The 16,207-nt window shown below is 33.7% G+C and overlaps 1 protein-coding gene across 2 annotated transcripts in view; it reads left to right on the forward strand.

Moving 5' to 3' along the window:
- LOC125810757 (uncharacterized) overlaps positions 1-8,690 on the forward strand; it is a 40,875-nt gene extending 32,185 nt beyond the window's left edge. The window contains exons 25-36 of one of the 2 annotated variants that reach the window (XM_049490241.1): positions 3,335-3,460; positions 3,591-3,758; positions 3,978-4,106; positions 4,227-4,316; positions 4,750-4,856; positions 4,937-5,085; positions 5,944-6,026; positions 6,111-6,206; positions 6,356-6,478; positions 7,420-7,503; positions 7,816-7,959; positions 8,268-8,690. In XM_049490241.1, the coding sequence (XP_049346198.1) occupies positions 3,335-3,460; positions 3,591-3,758; positions 3,978-4,106; positions 4,227-4,316; positions 4,750-4,856; positions 4,937-5,085; positions 5,944-6,026; positions 6,111-6,206; positions 6,356-6,478; positions 7,420-7,503; positions 7,816-7,959; positions 8,268-8,591 (1,623 nt within the window). In that variant the 3' untranslated portion in view covers positions 8,592-8,690. Of the gene's footprint in view, positions 1-3,284; positions 3,461-3,590; positions 3,759-3,977; positions 4,107-4,226; positions 4,317-4,749; positions 4,857-4,936; positions 5,086-5,943; positions 6,027-6,110; positions 6,207-6,355; positions 6,479-7,419; positions 7,504-7,815; positions 7,960-8,267 lie in introns of those variants that run through there. The other variant, XM_049490242.1, reaches the window with a different exon arrangement.
- Positions 8,691-16,207: the final 7,517 nt, after the last annotated feature.

The following is a 16,207-nucleotide window of genomic DNA, read 5'->3' on the forward strand; positions in this document are numbered from 1 at the left end:
GACAAGGAGCTTTATCTCCTGCCCACAATTTCAAACACCTTAAGACTTCCTCCTCAGTGAAGTTTTCCTGCAATCTCACCTTGTCTTCCACTGAAAGAGTGGGACAATTATTGAGCATGCTGGTAGGTCTCTAGTGAGTGGTCTCTGAATACAACTTTTGGTAGAAGTCAATAATGGCACTTTCTATTCTTGTAGACTTCTCGGTTAATTCGCCTTGTACCATAAGTTGGTCTATGTAATTGAACCTTTTATGAGTGTTTGCAACTTTATGAAAGAACTTGGTGTTCCTATCGCCTTCCTTTAGCCATAAGGCCCTTGACTTCTGCCTCCACGCAACTTCTTCATTTTTAATCAGACCCTCAAATTCTAAGGTTAAAGCTGCTTTCTTGGATGATTCTTCTTCTGTGAGAGGTCTATATTCCAGTATCAAATCCATTTCAGCCATTTGTTCTAAGGTTTGTTTTCTATGGATCACTAGGTTGCCAGCCTCACTTCTGCTCCATTCCTTTAGTTTATGTTTGAGTGCCTTCAATTACATGATAGCACAAAGTCAGGCCTCCCTTTAAAATTGAAAGAGTTCCACCACTCTTTGATCCTGTCACTGAAGCCTGCAGTCCCAAGCCACCAGTTTTCAAATTTAAAATAGTTCTTCTCTTTTTCCAAGAACCACCGTGTAAAACCAAAGGAATGTGATCAGAGGCCAACCTTTGCAAAGGGGACTGCTTTTATGTTGCTAAAACAATCATCCCATTCTTCTGAGAGCAAGAATCTGTCGATCCTGGAGGCTGTGTCTTGATTGTCCCCCTTGAACCAAGTATAACTGCCATCTTGCAGCTGAAGGTCTATTAAGTTCATATCTTCAATGAAATCTGAGAACTCTATCATCCCTCTCGATCTCCTGTTGCAGTTTCTCTTCTCCGTATATTTATTATTTTAACGAAAGGTAAATTTTCTTTTCTGAAGTTGAGAAAACAAACGATCTTATTAATTCAATATTCAGAACTTAGGTACAATGTCTTAGTAATAAGATGTGTACTTATGTTTAGACATCTTAACTGTAATAAAAACAAACGGAGGTTAATATAATCAGATAAAGAAATCATCCCATTGTCTCACTGCTTGAATCCCCAAATTGAAATAGAGCTTGTGAGTGCTAAAGACTCTTGGGAATATTCTGGAAAAATAACCAAATTGCTGGAAGATCATTGGGGATGGTTGAGACTTGATTTCAGATCAATGATTGGGTGAAAAATGGATGAAAGCTCTTGAAAAGGAAAAATCTGGAAAAAAAAAACTGATTAGAGGTTCATAAATATCGTCCGGAAATTTGGAAAATTGATTGGGTAATGTTTCAACCTCAGTCGACTCTTAGGCTATAATCCTAGAAAATAGCTAAAAGTTGAGAATCTCATCAGAGGGGACGACAAATTCATTCCAACCCCAGCTTCCGGCCATCAGAGACTCCTGGAACTTGGATGGGGTGGTTTTGGAAGGCTGACTTGACCCCCAGAATTTAAAGAGCCCCTTATAGCAGGGAAGTTAGCACTTGCTGGCACCAGAATTCATTGAAAGATTCCAACTTCTGTTTGGTGCATAGCACTGTGCAAGCTTCTGATGATGATGTGGCCTCTTAGTTGGTTGCTTGCTTAAGAATATCTAATCTTCTTTGGTGCTTGATTATGTGCAACACCCACAGAAATGCAAATGCAATGGTTGCCAAATAACGTCTAATGGTGAAACTCCGTCTTTTTGACGATGCTGGTAAATGCACAATGAATGTTTCTTACAGAAGCTCTGGTAAACTGGTGGTATGCTTATATACACTTGAACAATCTTCTCTGCTTGAGCTAAGCTCTTGGGGTTGAGTTAGACCTAAGCCCTATATCTTTACATGGTATTTGTAACACTCCCCCTCAAACTAGGCATGATCAATATGTATGCTCCAGCTTGAGGGGAGTGTTATAGAATGTATATAGACTTCATTGTTCATTCTTAGCAAAGTACATAGCCATATTTAGGTAGCAAATTTGTAGGAATCCTTCTTTATTTCTTTCCTTAATTAACACCTAATGTATTGTATTTAGACATTGCTTACAGCTTACCCATTGGAATACTATAACTTCTTCCATCTGATTACATGGTATTAGTGCCAAGTCCTTCCCCGTTTAGGTAGCAAATTTGTAGGAATCCTTCTTTATTTCTTTCCTTAATTAGCACCTAATGTATTGTATTTAGACATTGCGTACCTATTGGAATTATTCAACTTCTTTCATCCGATTACATGGTATCAGTGCCAAGTCCTTCCCCGTTTGTGCCCCCGTGTTATATTGTCCATGCTCCATTGGGCCTAGGCATGAAGGAGGTGTTAGAATGGGTTAAAGGCTCACATTGGTTGGGGAATGGACTGGTTATCTGTTTATATGAATTTGGGCAATCCTCCTTTCTTGAGCTAGCATTTTGGGTTGGATTAGGCCCAAGTGTTGTATCTTAACGAGAATATACAAAATTCTAACTATCTATTTGGGACACTAACTCTATGTTACATAGTGTTTGTCTAATATTTGAAATAACTACATAACAGATGTAGAATCACTTCTCCTTGTAAATATAATCTAGAGAAGTCTGTGAATGTCCACGAAGTCAAAAAAACAGAACCTCTAAGCATATTCAGAAGTTGCATTCTAAAGACAAGAAGATTTGCTTCTTTTCTGTAAGGAAAGCAAGAAGACTGTTCCGGGATCATGAGGATAGTGCTTACCCCTTTCTATGGAACAATTAGTCTTCTGATAGTGCAAACTCAGGTCACTATCCTGCTGGTTGTAGGTATTCCCTGATGTTCCTTTGTCATTAAGAATGTGGGCTATGATTCAGCTTTGTGATCAAGTAAGATGGGAAGGAAGAGAGAAATTTGACATCATAGTTCATCATATAGCTTGTGTATATTTGATAGCCAATAACAAACTCAGCTTGGCTTCCATGTGGCATTTTATTGCAGCCTGATTAATTGTGCTCAATTGCTTAAAAGATTTTCCCTCTGTTCCAAAAATAGTTGTCATATTTCTCTTCTCTAGAGTTAGTTTGACTAATTTCAAAGCTAAATTAGATAAAATTAATTCAATATTTTAAAATTAAAATTTAGATATTTAAAAACTATACAAAAAGTACTATAAATTGCAATTTTTCTTATATCAAATATGATGAAAAATTATATTTTAAAATGTTCGTCAAAGTTCATATGGTTTGACTCTTAAAAAGATAATTGTGGCAAGTATTTTGGAACGGAGGGAGTAGCTCATTTACCTGATGTTCATATTCGTCTTTCAACCTACTGAAGGATGTAGTTGACAAGGATAAGAGCAATGCATTGATCTATAATCCAATCATTCTGGCAAGACTAAATAGAATAGACTTTGATGCCGTGTTTGCTGAAAAGCACAAGCTCAACCATCTCAGGGTACAGGTAATTTTCTTTTCTGGTGCTTTATATTCATTTCTGTGGTGGTTCTCATCTGTCCCAAGTTTGGTTCTAGTGACTTGCCTGATGGTATTCTCAACCTCAAACTGCTAATGTCTCTGTAATCATGATGCAGTCACTGAGTGTGGAGCCTAAGTGGGTTGGAGCTCCTTTTGCATCAATGCTTCGGAGGCACCAAATAGAAAATATTGACACAAATGACCGTGTACTCCGTGTTGGACTTGTTCTAGCTGCATCAAGTTCTAGTGTCAAACATGTCCAACACTTATCAATTGTGCTCCAGGTAATACTGTGCTGTACATATATACTGCATGAATCTCTCTTCTGGAACTATCATATTCTTGTACAAGTTCCAACTGTTTTGGCAGGGACATTTAAAGGCCTTTACCATAATGTTCCAAGATCTATAGGGAATTGACGTGTGACTGGCTCACTGTCATATTTTTGTTATACTTGCATATCCTGTTTGTTCCATCTTGATACCGCTGATTTTTCTTTGCAGCCCCTTGATTTCAACCTCGATGAAGAGACATTAATGAGAATTGTTCCTTTCTGGAGAACGTCCCTCAGAGATACAAATACTCCAAGTCAAAAGTATTATATTGATCATTTTGAGATCCATCCTGTTAAGGTGTCTACAGAACTTTGGTTTCACTATGCCCCCCTCCCCAAGGAAGTTGTTTTATCACCGAGGAGGAAAATTAAGTCACAGAATTAACTCGCATTTTCTTTCCTGGTAATGTTCCTGAAGGTTGTGGCAAGCTTTCTTCCGGGGGAATCTTATGCTAACCATAGCTCCACTCAAGAGACACTAAGATCTTTACTTCACAGTGTTATAAAGGTCTGATACATAGTACTTCCTCTGTCCCTTTTACATGACACCATTTGAGTGGAATGGAGTTTAATATGTTAAGATGGCTTGTATATCACATTAAGATAGTAGTTGAAAAGTTAGTTTCAGAGAGAACACACCATGTTAAAGTTCAAATTTGAATTCTTGAAACTTGTGATAGTTGAAAACCAAAATGAAGCTAATTTACTGTTCGTGTCATTATATCTATAATTGCTTCCAATAATTATGAATATATAGTGAATTTCTTGCGGAAGCCACTACTAGGATGATGTCAACTTGTCCCAGGATGGAAGTATATAATGTCAATTGATGAGGGAATATTAAAATTCTGTACAGTTGTTCATACTTACTATTTGAGCAAAGGTCTGTTCTTGATTTTACCTGTGGTGTAACATTCTGTTTCCGATATCTGCATTTTTAGATACCTCCCGTCAAAAATATGACTGTAGAGCTCAATGGCATCCTTGTAACTCATGCATTGGTCACTTTGCGGGAGTTGTCAATTAAATGTGCCCAACATTATTCTTGGTAAGCCTGTGTTTACTTGTTTGGCTTATGCTCTCAATAATTAATGCTCAATAGTAGCTGAAAATTGTCATTCACTCTAGGTATGCAATGAGAGCAGTCTACATTGCAAAGGGAAGTCCCTTGCTGCCACCGGCTTTTGCTTCTATATTTGATGACTTAGCTTCATCATCTCTCGATGTTTTCTTTGATCCTTCTACTGGCCATCTTAATCTTCCTGGCCTCACAATTGGTATGCCCATGAAAACTCCGAAATCCTTGGCTTACTGCTTGGTGCATCCATGTTTAGACTTTAGATGAGTATTGCTCAGTTACGTGACCTGTGCTTCCATGGACAAGCATTTGTGTGGCTAATCTCCTTTGATGTAGTGATGCTTTTACGGGGTCTTTTGTTCCAGCCTCTACTGAATTTGCCTTTGCATCAGAATACCAGGAAACAAATACTTCATGTGAAATTTAAGAAAAACTTTGTGTGTTTAATGGGAGACTATTTGAATATTACTGTCTTCTTATTTTGGGTTAACATGCCTTGGCAAGGTGTGCTTCTTAGCAGATATGATCTTCTTGTGTTGGGTGCTGTTTCGGTACGCCATAAATCTTGTCAAAACTGAAACTCTTTTAGCAACATTATCATACTGAAGTGGCGTATTAGGCATAGGCGAGTGAAAATAGCTTGTCTATCAAGGCAAAATTGTGAATTACTAACTCTGCCCATTTTCTTGAGCGCCTATGACATGGAAAGTTCTTCGAATTAATGTTTAATGAGATAATTTGTAACTTAATCCAATCCAACATGATAACTAGAATAAATCTAAATCAAGGAGAGTTTTCAAACCATAAAACAGCTCGAACATTTGAATTCCAGTGCGAATAGATTATAGGATGTCAGGACTTCTATACGGTACTTTATACCCAACTCTCATGAGAGTAATGATATCAGCTGCTTTTCTGGTTCAATTCGCTTTATAATGAAAAATTAGCATGACAATCTTCGCTGCAGGTCTCTTGGAATTTACTGGCAAGTATGACTTTTCCCCATTTATTTATGTATGTTTCCTTATCAAAGTCTCTGCTTACCTTTTGGATGAAGGTACTTTCAAACTCATTCGTAAGTGTATTGATGGTAAAGAGTTTTCTGGAACAAAAAGATACTTCGGTGATCTAGGGAAAACTGTAAGTTATATATTTTTGTTAATTTTTTTGTTCATGGTTGATTTGCAATTGTCAATGACGCTGCAAAGGATGTTTCATATGCAGTTTAAGTCAGCAGGATCAAATATCCTGTTTGCTGCTGTCACTGAAATATCAGACTCGGTTCTGAAAGGAGCAGAAGCTAGTGGTTTAAATGGAATGGTAAGAACATCTTATCTAATAGCATTACAAATATTATAACTACTAAGTTCCAACTCGAAGTGTCCAACCTTGATCTAGTGCTAGTTAGGCACTATTTCAGATTGTAATTTGGCTCTGCCACCCAAATCAATTTGATGTGTTCTTTCCAGGTGAATGGTTTTCATCAAGGAATACTTAAATTGGCAATGGAACCTACGCTACTGGGGAGTGCTTTCATGGAAGGTGGCCCTGATCGAAAAATTGGGCTTGATCGAAGTCCTGGGGTTGATGAGGTACAATGCATCGCTTATCCATTTCAACTTCTTTCTGTTAGAGATAACAGATGCTGGTGGATGCAAATTTCTGCTGTTTGAGTGGGATAAATCAATGCTCCATTTTATGTGCCATCCGGAAATATTCGGACTGTTTGGTCAAAACCTCAGCTGAGATGGTAGTGTTGATTGACATAACTGGCATGGTTTTGGTGCAGCTCAGCGAGCTTTTAACTCATGTCTAACTTGCCACTCACCCTGGATCTTCATGACTCATCTATCATGTAAAAGGGGAAGAGGATGATTTTTATCATGGAAGGAATCAGTTTATACGACATTGAATAACCGCACTATAAACTGCATAAAACCTGTATAATGGTGAACCAAATAACTGTTGATGGAGTAAAAAATATCAGCTATAGACTACATGGCATTAACTTCAGGTGCAATGACTCATCATTTCTGTAGGCCTAAAAGTTGTAATATGGCCTACAGGAATCTAATTAGATCAACCATAATCTGTTTCTTATCAAATAAATGGCCTACAGGAATCTAAGTAAGATCAACCATAATCTGTTTCCTATCAAAGAAAATGGCCTACAGGGATCCAAATTCCTTTGGATGAAAGAATCTAGCTAGATGGCTCTGAAGAGCTTGGAAATTTTAAAGATAGTTGTTGACGAAGCATCTGATTTCTATCTGAGGGCCTGTTGTCAGGCTAACAATGAACATCTCCTGCTAATTCTGTTACATATCTGCTGTTATTGCTCTTGTTGTCAGTGTGACAGTTTAGTTGGTGCTCTCTCTTCTGTTGTTTTTGGGGGTTACACAAACATCTAGTGCTGAATAATTCAATGCACTGCAGTTACTATCATCTCATAACTAGTGTGTGTTTGTGATGTTATAGTTATTCTAGCATATTAAAGCATCAAATTTTAGTGACCCTTTCGGTTGTAATGCAGCTATACATTGAAGGGTATCTCCAAGCCATGTTAGATACATTGTATAAGCAAGAATACCTGAGAGTCAGAGTCATTGACAACCAGGTAACTAAATTATGTTCTCTCTGCGTGTGTGGTTTGCCCTTTTCAAAGATATGCCAAAATTAAAAACTTGTAGCACTGCTTTTTATTTACTTATAAATATGCCGCGGCTGAAAACTTCTAGCACTGTAGTTACGTTCTTCATGAGACTGAATTTTTTTGTCAGAACTACAGTAAAATTAGTAATACACTAGGGTATCTAGCCTGCTTAGCTCTAATTTCCGTTCATAGCAAATTAAGTGCCACATGTAGTGATGCCAATCTCAAAATGCAACATAAATTGCAAATGGCTTTTATGTTCTTTATATTGTGAAGGTTATCCTGAAGAACCTACCACCAAGCAGTTCTCTTATAGATGAGATTGTGGAACGTGTGAAGGGATTTCTTGTTAGCAAAACATTGTTGAAAGGAGATACTTCAACAGCTGCTCGTCCCTTGCGCCACATGAGGGGGGAACGTGTGAGTATTACTTTTTTTTTCCCTTTCATTCTTCTATGACCAGATAATTGTGGACTGAATGATTTTTGTGATCAACATATGAACTTTCCTGATATAGCATTGTTATCTCCGTGCTCCATTACTGATCAGTCGTTCCAATTTACGAGCACTCTTTGCACTAAGCATATTCTACTTGGTAAATTGAGGAATTTTGACCTCTCTGCTATATTCTCATCTTCAAGTTTTTTTTTTAACGTATGCCCCAAAGAAATATGACTTGTTCTTCAATTCTGTTGGTTTGACACTGCTATTAATGTTTATTGCTTTAGGAATGGCGAGTAGTACCAACAGTGCTGACCTTGTGTGAACACCTTTTTGTGAGTTTTGCAATTCGGATGCTACGGAAGCAAGCTAGTAAAGCAGTTGGGAAAATGAATTGGAAGCAGAAAGTGGAAGGTGATGATGAGAAAGCCATTGTACCTGCATCAGGACAAAAGCTCGACTTTGTATGGAAATGGGGAATTGGAAATTTTGTTCTATCAGGGATTCTAGCATATGTCGATGGACGATTATGTCGCTATATATCTAATCCTATAGCTAGAAGGATTGTTAGTGGCTTCCTATTAAGTTTCCTGGAGAGAAATGACAAATAACATTTTCTTTTCTTAAGCTTTTTCGAGGTAAAATAAATAGCAAGTGCATTTTATTCATATGAGAGGATAATAGATGGTCCTTACCCTTTCATTTTGATTAGTGTGTTCTATCTGTAATGGAATTAAATGTATATAACAAAGCAAAAATAAGTAAATGTTTTTGTCTTCCTATATGTTACCTGTACAAGAATTTACTTCCTACAGAATGTTGTGAAATTGAATGAAGTCGATGTCTGTGTGCTTACTTTAATCAGTTAAATTTCTTTCCTGGTGAATTTATTCATAATATTAACAAGATCAAAGTTTTTTTAAAAAACGATTATAAAATGAGCCCATAGATGTAAAATGATCAGAATAAAACTAGTGATGCAGCACACTGTTTCTTCCAATTTGCCTTCTCCTTTCCCTTTCAACCTTTTAATTTTCAACAAATTTGTCCCCACTCTTCCACTTCAGGATAAGCATTACATTTGTTAATATTGTGCTGACACTTTATTTGCTACTCGATAAGTTAAATAAATGGTTAATAGTCCACTCTTCCTATGTTTTGTTTATCAATTGATCGAGAGACACATTTATTGGGAGTTGCTATTACTTATATACTAGGTATTTATAACTAATTCAGTATATAAAAAACCACTTGCTTTAATAAAACCAGAGGAACCCAAATATGCGTTACTATATAAAAGAAGACAATATACCCACAGAAAGTTTTGGATTATGAATGCTATTTATAGATTTAGTCACAGCTCACAATTCTTCAACTTTTATGTTGTGAGAAAAAAATCTATCCAAAAGAAATATGGCTTTCGCGATATCCAAAGAGAAAATAGGCAGTGATCATCAAGATAGTGTTGAGACAGAGAGTGGAAACAGAGTAATAAGTAGCCAACTCTATTTGAAGTCGTCGTCCCATGAAAATCTTGACAAAAATGTTGTGCTGAGGAGACTTCGTCACCACAAATGCTTGCAAAAGGTTCGTGGAAATTTAAAGACTCTATTGGACAGTTATTCGACAAAAGATTATTCTGAGCACAAGTGGCTTGAACAGGGAGACGTTTTCTGCTCCCCCTAGCATTTAAATTTCCCTCCTTGTACCAAACATCCTTAGCTCTCTGTCTCCTTGGGTTTCTGTGGGCGGAATCTAAATTTGAGTTTTGGATTCTAGGACATGAAATCAAAGCTACTGAATTCTATCGAATGAATCCACATGTTATATACATACTGCATCTGCCCCAAAATGTATGAATCATGCCTTGAAGACCAAGTCAAGGTCCGGATTTGAAGTTAGTGACTTCAATTTTAAGGTTTTTAGCACGGAACACATTGTACTTTCTCGAATGTTATGAATTCAAAATTTCATATTTATTGAAATTTTAATGTATATATTTTCGCTCTATGTCAAAAATTTGAAAATAGGTTAACTGTGGCTTCCTATCGGTCTCTGCTTGGAGAAATCGTCAGTTATTTATGCTTTATGAAAACATGATATTTCCATCAATTCACCCATACTTCAACAAAAAAGGATCAATCCAATATATATCAATAACTAAGTTAGAGCGATGGTTTCACGTGGCCTGTTATAAATTGACAAGTCACTAATTTTGATTGCCAATTGCAATTTGTAGAGATTAAATAACTAATTTGATTTCATTAGTAACTGGTTATAGAAATTAAATTTGTTTGTAGAAATCAACATGGAGTTGTATATAGGAGATTACTCCTTTGATTTATTTTTTCCCCTTTGGTTAAATTAGCCTATTGTTCGCCGTGGTTTCTTTCCTAGATAATACATAAAAAAAAATTACAAATTTGGGTTATAACTTAAATAGAGATTCATTTTGCATAAAATCCGGAGTTGGCGTTTCCACTATTATTTGCATTGTCCTTTAATCCCACCCTCTTCCACTTCAGGATAACTATTGCACTTTATTTTGTTACTCCAGAACTTCAAAATAAAATGCATTATTATAGTCCACTCTTTCCTATGTTTGTTTTATCAATTGATGGATACATTTAGGATAAACTAGGAGTTACCATTACTTATATACAAAGTATCTAATTTTTGCTAGTATTATTATATGACTTATTCATCAGTATCTAGAAACCACTTGCTTAAAATAAAACCGGAGGATCCCCAAATATACAGAAGAAGACGAGAGAGTTGCCCACTGGAATATTTGCATCTAGCATGCTATTTATAGATTAGTTGTTATCCAAATCATTCAAAAAAAAAAACATGGCATTTATAATATCGAAAGAGCAAAAACCTTCTTTCTCTGAGTCCCAGAATGTGATTAATCAAGATAGTGAGAATGGAAGCTCACTAATAAGCAGTCAGCTCCATTTGAAATCATCGATTGATCACCAAAATGTTGTGTTAAGAAGACTTCGTCACCATAAGTGCAAATTTGCAAAGTCTATTGGACAGTACTTCTTCCACAAGGAATTATGAGTATGAGCACAAGTGGTTAGAACAGGGCGATGTTTTCTGCTCCCCCTAACATATGTAATTTGTTAAGAAACCTCAAATATGCTTAGCTCTCTCTCTCTTTGGGCTTCTGCCTTATCTAAATGTCCGAAGATTTAAAGTTAATGAGTTCAATTTTAACACTGCACTTTTGATATTATCGATTTTGAAATTTCCTATTTCTTGAAGTTTTATGTCGAAAATACTAAAATTAGTTGAACCCTGTAAATATGGCTTTATGGACCTCTGCTTGGAGATTTATGTGACAATATAATAGTCGTATGGTCTCAAACACCACGATTATAACAAAAAAAAATACACATATGATGTAATTACAACATACTCCCAAGTTAGTGCGCAAAAGAAAATAACAATAAAGATCTACTAAATTAAAAGCATATCACAAGTGTCAAGTGAAACGAAAAAGTCACAGCAAGATTTCAACTTCCATAGAAATAGCGATTTACATTGAAGTGAATAATGAATAGGTCACCATATTTTAGACTCTTGATCATTTCGTCCTTCAAGCATCAATAGTTTCACTAATTAATTAATTTAGAAATCGATCCTCATTAATTCATGAACCGACACGAATATCTAACATTTATATTTTAGGTAAACTATGTTAGCTTTAAATTTAAAAAATGCTTATATATTATACGTAGTACATCTTTAACCACTGCAAAATGGAACATGTATGTGCAGTACTTTTGTTGTGCAAACACCTACCACCATTGACATCTTTTAGTGAAGTTGGAGAATTTTCATTTGTCTATGGGACGTTTAACAACTTTTCAAAATTACAGAACCAAAGGTTAATATAATAAAACCTATCTATATATATTTATGTCGGGAAGATGAATTATATGATTAGATTAAAACAAATTAATCAAAAGTAAGTAGGTACAAAACAAATCTGGAAGATGTTCTTTTTGGAAGTTCTTGATTTGCAACCCGTGTTAATAATTGTTTATTTGACGACATAATCGGGTCAATTGATTTTATGATCCATTACGAAGAAAAAATTAAATAAAAAAAATTATATCCAACCTACCAATATCAGATCTGATATTTGAATTATAAGGGTTATAATTGAACCTTTTATTCCTATGAAATTAAAAAAATGGGTGGTGTCCCACATTATTTGGACAGATTAAATTTAGCATATCAACCACTTCCTCCTTTAATTTCTCTACAAACATTCTGGTGCTCGCTTGCTTCTCCTCCACCTTATTATAGTGTTTCGGTTAACTTATTCCTTATTCCTGTCTCTTCTATAAAATTTAGGGGAAAAAACCTGATATATTCCTCAACTTTCTCATGAAGTGAAAAAAATTAATTTTAATATGGATATATTTAATTCTTTTCACACATAATTTTTTTGGTTTCAACGACTAATTTAAATTTATTATTTTGATGGTCAAATTTATTTATGTTTCACTAATTTTTTTGTAAAATTATTTATAGATGACCCAATTTTTTTTCAAATACAAAAACTAAATAACAATATAGTCGAAAAAAATAGTTTTAAATTATAATATAGCCACAGAAAAATTAGTTTTAAATTTTTCTCTTTACACCAAGGAACGAAAGAAAAAAATAAAATAAGAATACGAAACTCAAATAATGATAATCAAAGACGTCAAAAAATAAGTTATGTATAAAAAAGATTAAAATAGATCTTGAACTTTGCTATTATGATCATATATATCCCTACATGAATTTTAAAAAAATTAAAAGTCAAAAATATAAATTTAAAACTAATTTTTTTACTTCCATTAATTAAGGGTATATGTGAGCTCATTTTATAACGGTAGGGGTATATGTGAGTCGTTTGTATAACGGTAAGGGTATACATGGCTACTTTCATGACGACGACAACTCCAAATGACAAAGTTGAAGGGAATATCAGGCCCTTTTTCCTAAAATTTATATTTTATCAGTCGATAAATCCAAAATTTTCACAAGTGCAAGTACACTTTTTATTTTTATTTTTCCTTATATATAATTGTGCAATTGTAAAAACATTTTTTGTTATTAATTAGCTTGTTACTTTGTAAAATTTTGGATTCGTCTTCAATTTGTCTCGTGCCATCATGGGGATAAAAATCCTTGTAGGTTCTAGTTTATTTGTACATTTTTTTCTAGAGCATATTTGAGTGAAAATGTAAAAATAAAAGATTATAACAATACCAAAAAAAAAAATAGAAAAATAACCAAACGGCTATCCTCAATTTATACACGCCCTTGTTTTATATGTGGACTCTGGCGCATATTTGGGCTAGGTTCATTTCTACAATAAAAAGCTATACGTTTGAGTATAATATATTCTTGGTTATTTCTATTTGTTCACAAGGTTAGAAATATATTTTTATTTTTTTAGCATATTAGGAGAAACATATACATCTTAGCGTTAATTATATATTTGCTAAAAATAATTTTAAAAAATTGATAATAAATATTAGTAATATAAATTGTGATAAACTATTCATATTAATTACTCTACTATATTTTTTTAAGAAACATTCTAAGTAGGTTTACTCTATTATATATATATATATATCAATTTTTTCACGTTTTGAATAAATTATTTCTTTTAATTTTATGTATATGGTTAATAACCGAAATCGATAACAACCAAATCGATAAATGTATATTATATTAGATTTGGTTTGATTTTGATAATTTTAAATCCTATTAAGTTGGTTTAATTTTGATTTTAACTAATAATCGACTCAAATCGACCCGTGAACCTAGTGCCAAGTCTTCAACAAAGTAAAAGTAAATTGATAAATCATTTTATAAGCTTCCAAATTGAGACTTAGTCATAGCACGACAAAGTAGACCAAGTCAACACCTTATCTAACGTTAGTTTAATTTGTTTATGTCTTCAATAAACGACATTTGTTTTGTCCATTTCAATTTTTTTTCTAAATGACGATGTTCGTATGCCTTTTTGCACTTGGATGAACATTATATCTATCGGCAAATTTGTAATCCTTAAAACAGTAGTAGATAACGGGTTATGTAATTCATAAATTAAATTAAAATATTCCTTTTACATTCTTTTTTAGCTGAGTTTTGACCAATAATTTTTGACTTTTCGTTGCGCTTCTGGCAGCACCCAATTATTCTTGCATGGTAATCTCTGACTTTTCTACTTACTCTTCTTATGTAGTATTTGAAATATATGCTTATGGGATAGGTATAAGAATTTTTGGCAAAAAGTTCTCATGCATTGACTTGAGATTGTGCATTGAATGGTTAAATCTAAGTTCACGCATAAATCCCAAAAATCAGAAAGCAGAAAATTAGGGAAAGAACTACCTTGGTTTTGACCATCCACAGAGATTTACCACAATACCTTGGTAGAACAACAAATCATAATATTTTATTATGATCAAGTCAAAAAACTTATGATTAAAATTTTATATCAATTAATTATATGATTTAGCGATAAAAATGTAATGTCTTTTATCATATATTTTATTGATTTGATATGAATATCTTACTGCTTGTAAATATTTTTAGAATTGGAGGCCATTTATTTAGGTAATGCTGGAACAAAGCTTAGATCAACACTTTTGACTTTTAGGCATAAATTTAGAGACAAATGCGAATAAGTCCACTAGTACTTTCATATTATAAAAAGAACATGATTATTGACAATATTTTAAAGTTGTCCGGAGGTAACTTATAAGAATTTTTGCTTTACGAAGTACAAAAATAATACTAGTAATATTTTTTTAATGGATGAAGAAAATGATGAATTAGGAGGAAAAAAAAAAAGACAGAAACTTGACGCATGAGTAGCAGTTGCTTCAATATGTCACATTGACAGGATCAGTTGTGCTTGAATTTGTATTTATTTTTTAAAAAACGAGATGCATTTTTTTTAGCCAGAGAACAAGATATGTATACACTCTACTTTCACTAAATCCTACTTTATGAAACTACAAAGGGTATATTGTTGTTGTTGTTGAAGAAACAATAAAATTGTCTTTGTATGACCTATAGATCACGAGTTCGGATCCTAAAAACAGCCACAAATGCTTGCATTAGTTAGACTATCTTCATCACACCTCTTGAGGTACGGTTCTTCTCCGAACCTGCTAACACGGAATTCTTGGTGAACTGCCCTTCTTTTTTTCTTTTTTTTTTACAGCAATGATGTTTAGTATTTTCGTTCCTGACTAATGTAAAACGATTGTTTCAATAAAATAAGCCTGCTACAGCGTTAGCATACAAATTGCAAATTTAATATTTTTGGAATCAAAGCCTATCACTTCATTTTCTTTCAATGATCTTACATAATAATTCACGCAGAATAATTTAATTGAAAAGTCAAAAATTTGATTCCGCTATTGCAATTTGTAACCATAGCTAGAGCATGTTTGGTTTATAATATTATCTAGATTCGATTATTAAGAGACAAGAATAAATAGCTATTTGATTTAAGTAGTACAATTAACTAGTATTTTTTTGAATTTTGTTTGTAGAAATCAATTTAGAGCAATTTACTTGTCTTCATTAGTTCATTTTTTAAATATTCTTTTTGTAAAGTAGCCTATACATTTTCAGTTCAAATGTCTCAAGATACTGAGTTGAATGTTTAAGTTATTTCACATAGTCAACTTTGGTAGGTCCCTTTTAACACTTTGTAAAGTTTGCATTACAATTTACATGTGAATTTAACGACCGCATTTGTTAACGCATCTAACAAAAATTATAAAGAACCTTTATATCTTACTCATTATTTTAAGATTTTAAAATGTCTCAAAAAGCTACTAGGTAGTATAACTAATAATTATAGATTAGTTTTCAAAGTGCCTTGTCTCAATTAAAAAAATCAAACTTTGGCTAAAAATCTGATAAAGTGTTACGTGGGTATTAAATAAATTTACGTCTTAATATATCTCCATCCTAAATTAGTAGTTGTGTTTAGCTTTTTGAGTGTCAATTTACGTAAACATAATCAACAATTTAAACCATATTATTTCCCATCCAATTGGGATAAGGAATTTGCATTTTGTAATACTTATCTATATTTTGAAAATTTAAATTAACTTAATTTATTATAAATATTTATAAATTGCCTCTAAAAGACGAAACGTAAAAATCAATAAGTCCCACAGCTTAACCATAT

Source organism: Solanum verrucosum, unplaced genomic scaffold, assembly GCF_900185275.1.
Source record: "Solanum verrucosum unplaced genomic scaffold, falcon-dt-bn FXZP01000032.1, whole genome shotgun sequence".
NCBI lineage: Eukaryota > Viridiplantae > Streptophyta > Magnoliopsida > Solanales > Solanaceae > Solanum > Solanum verrucosum.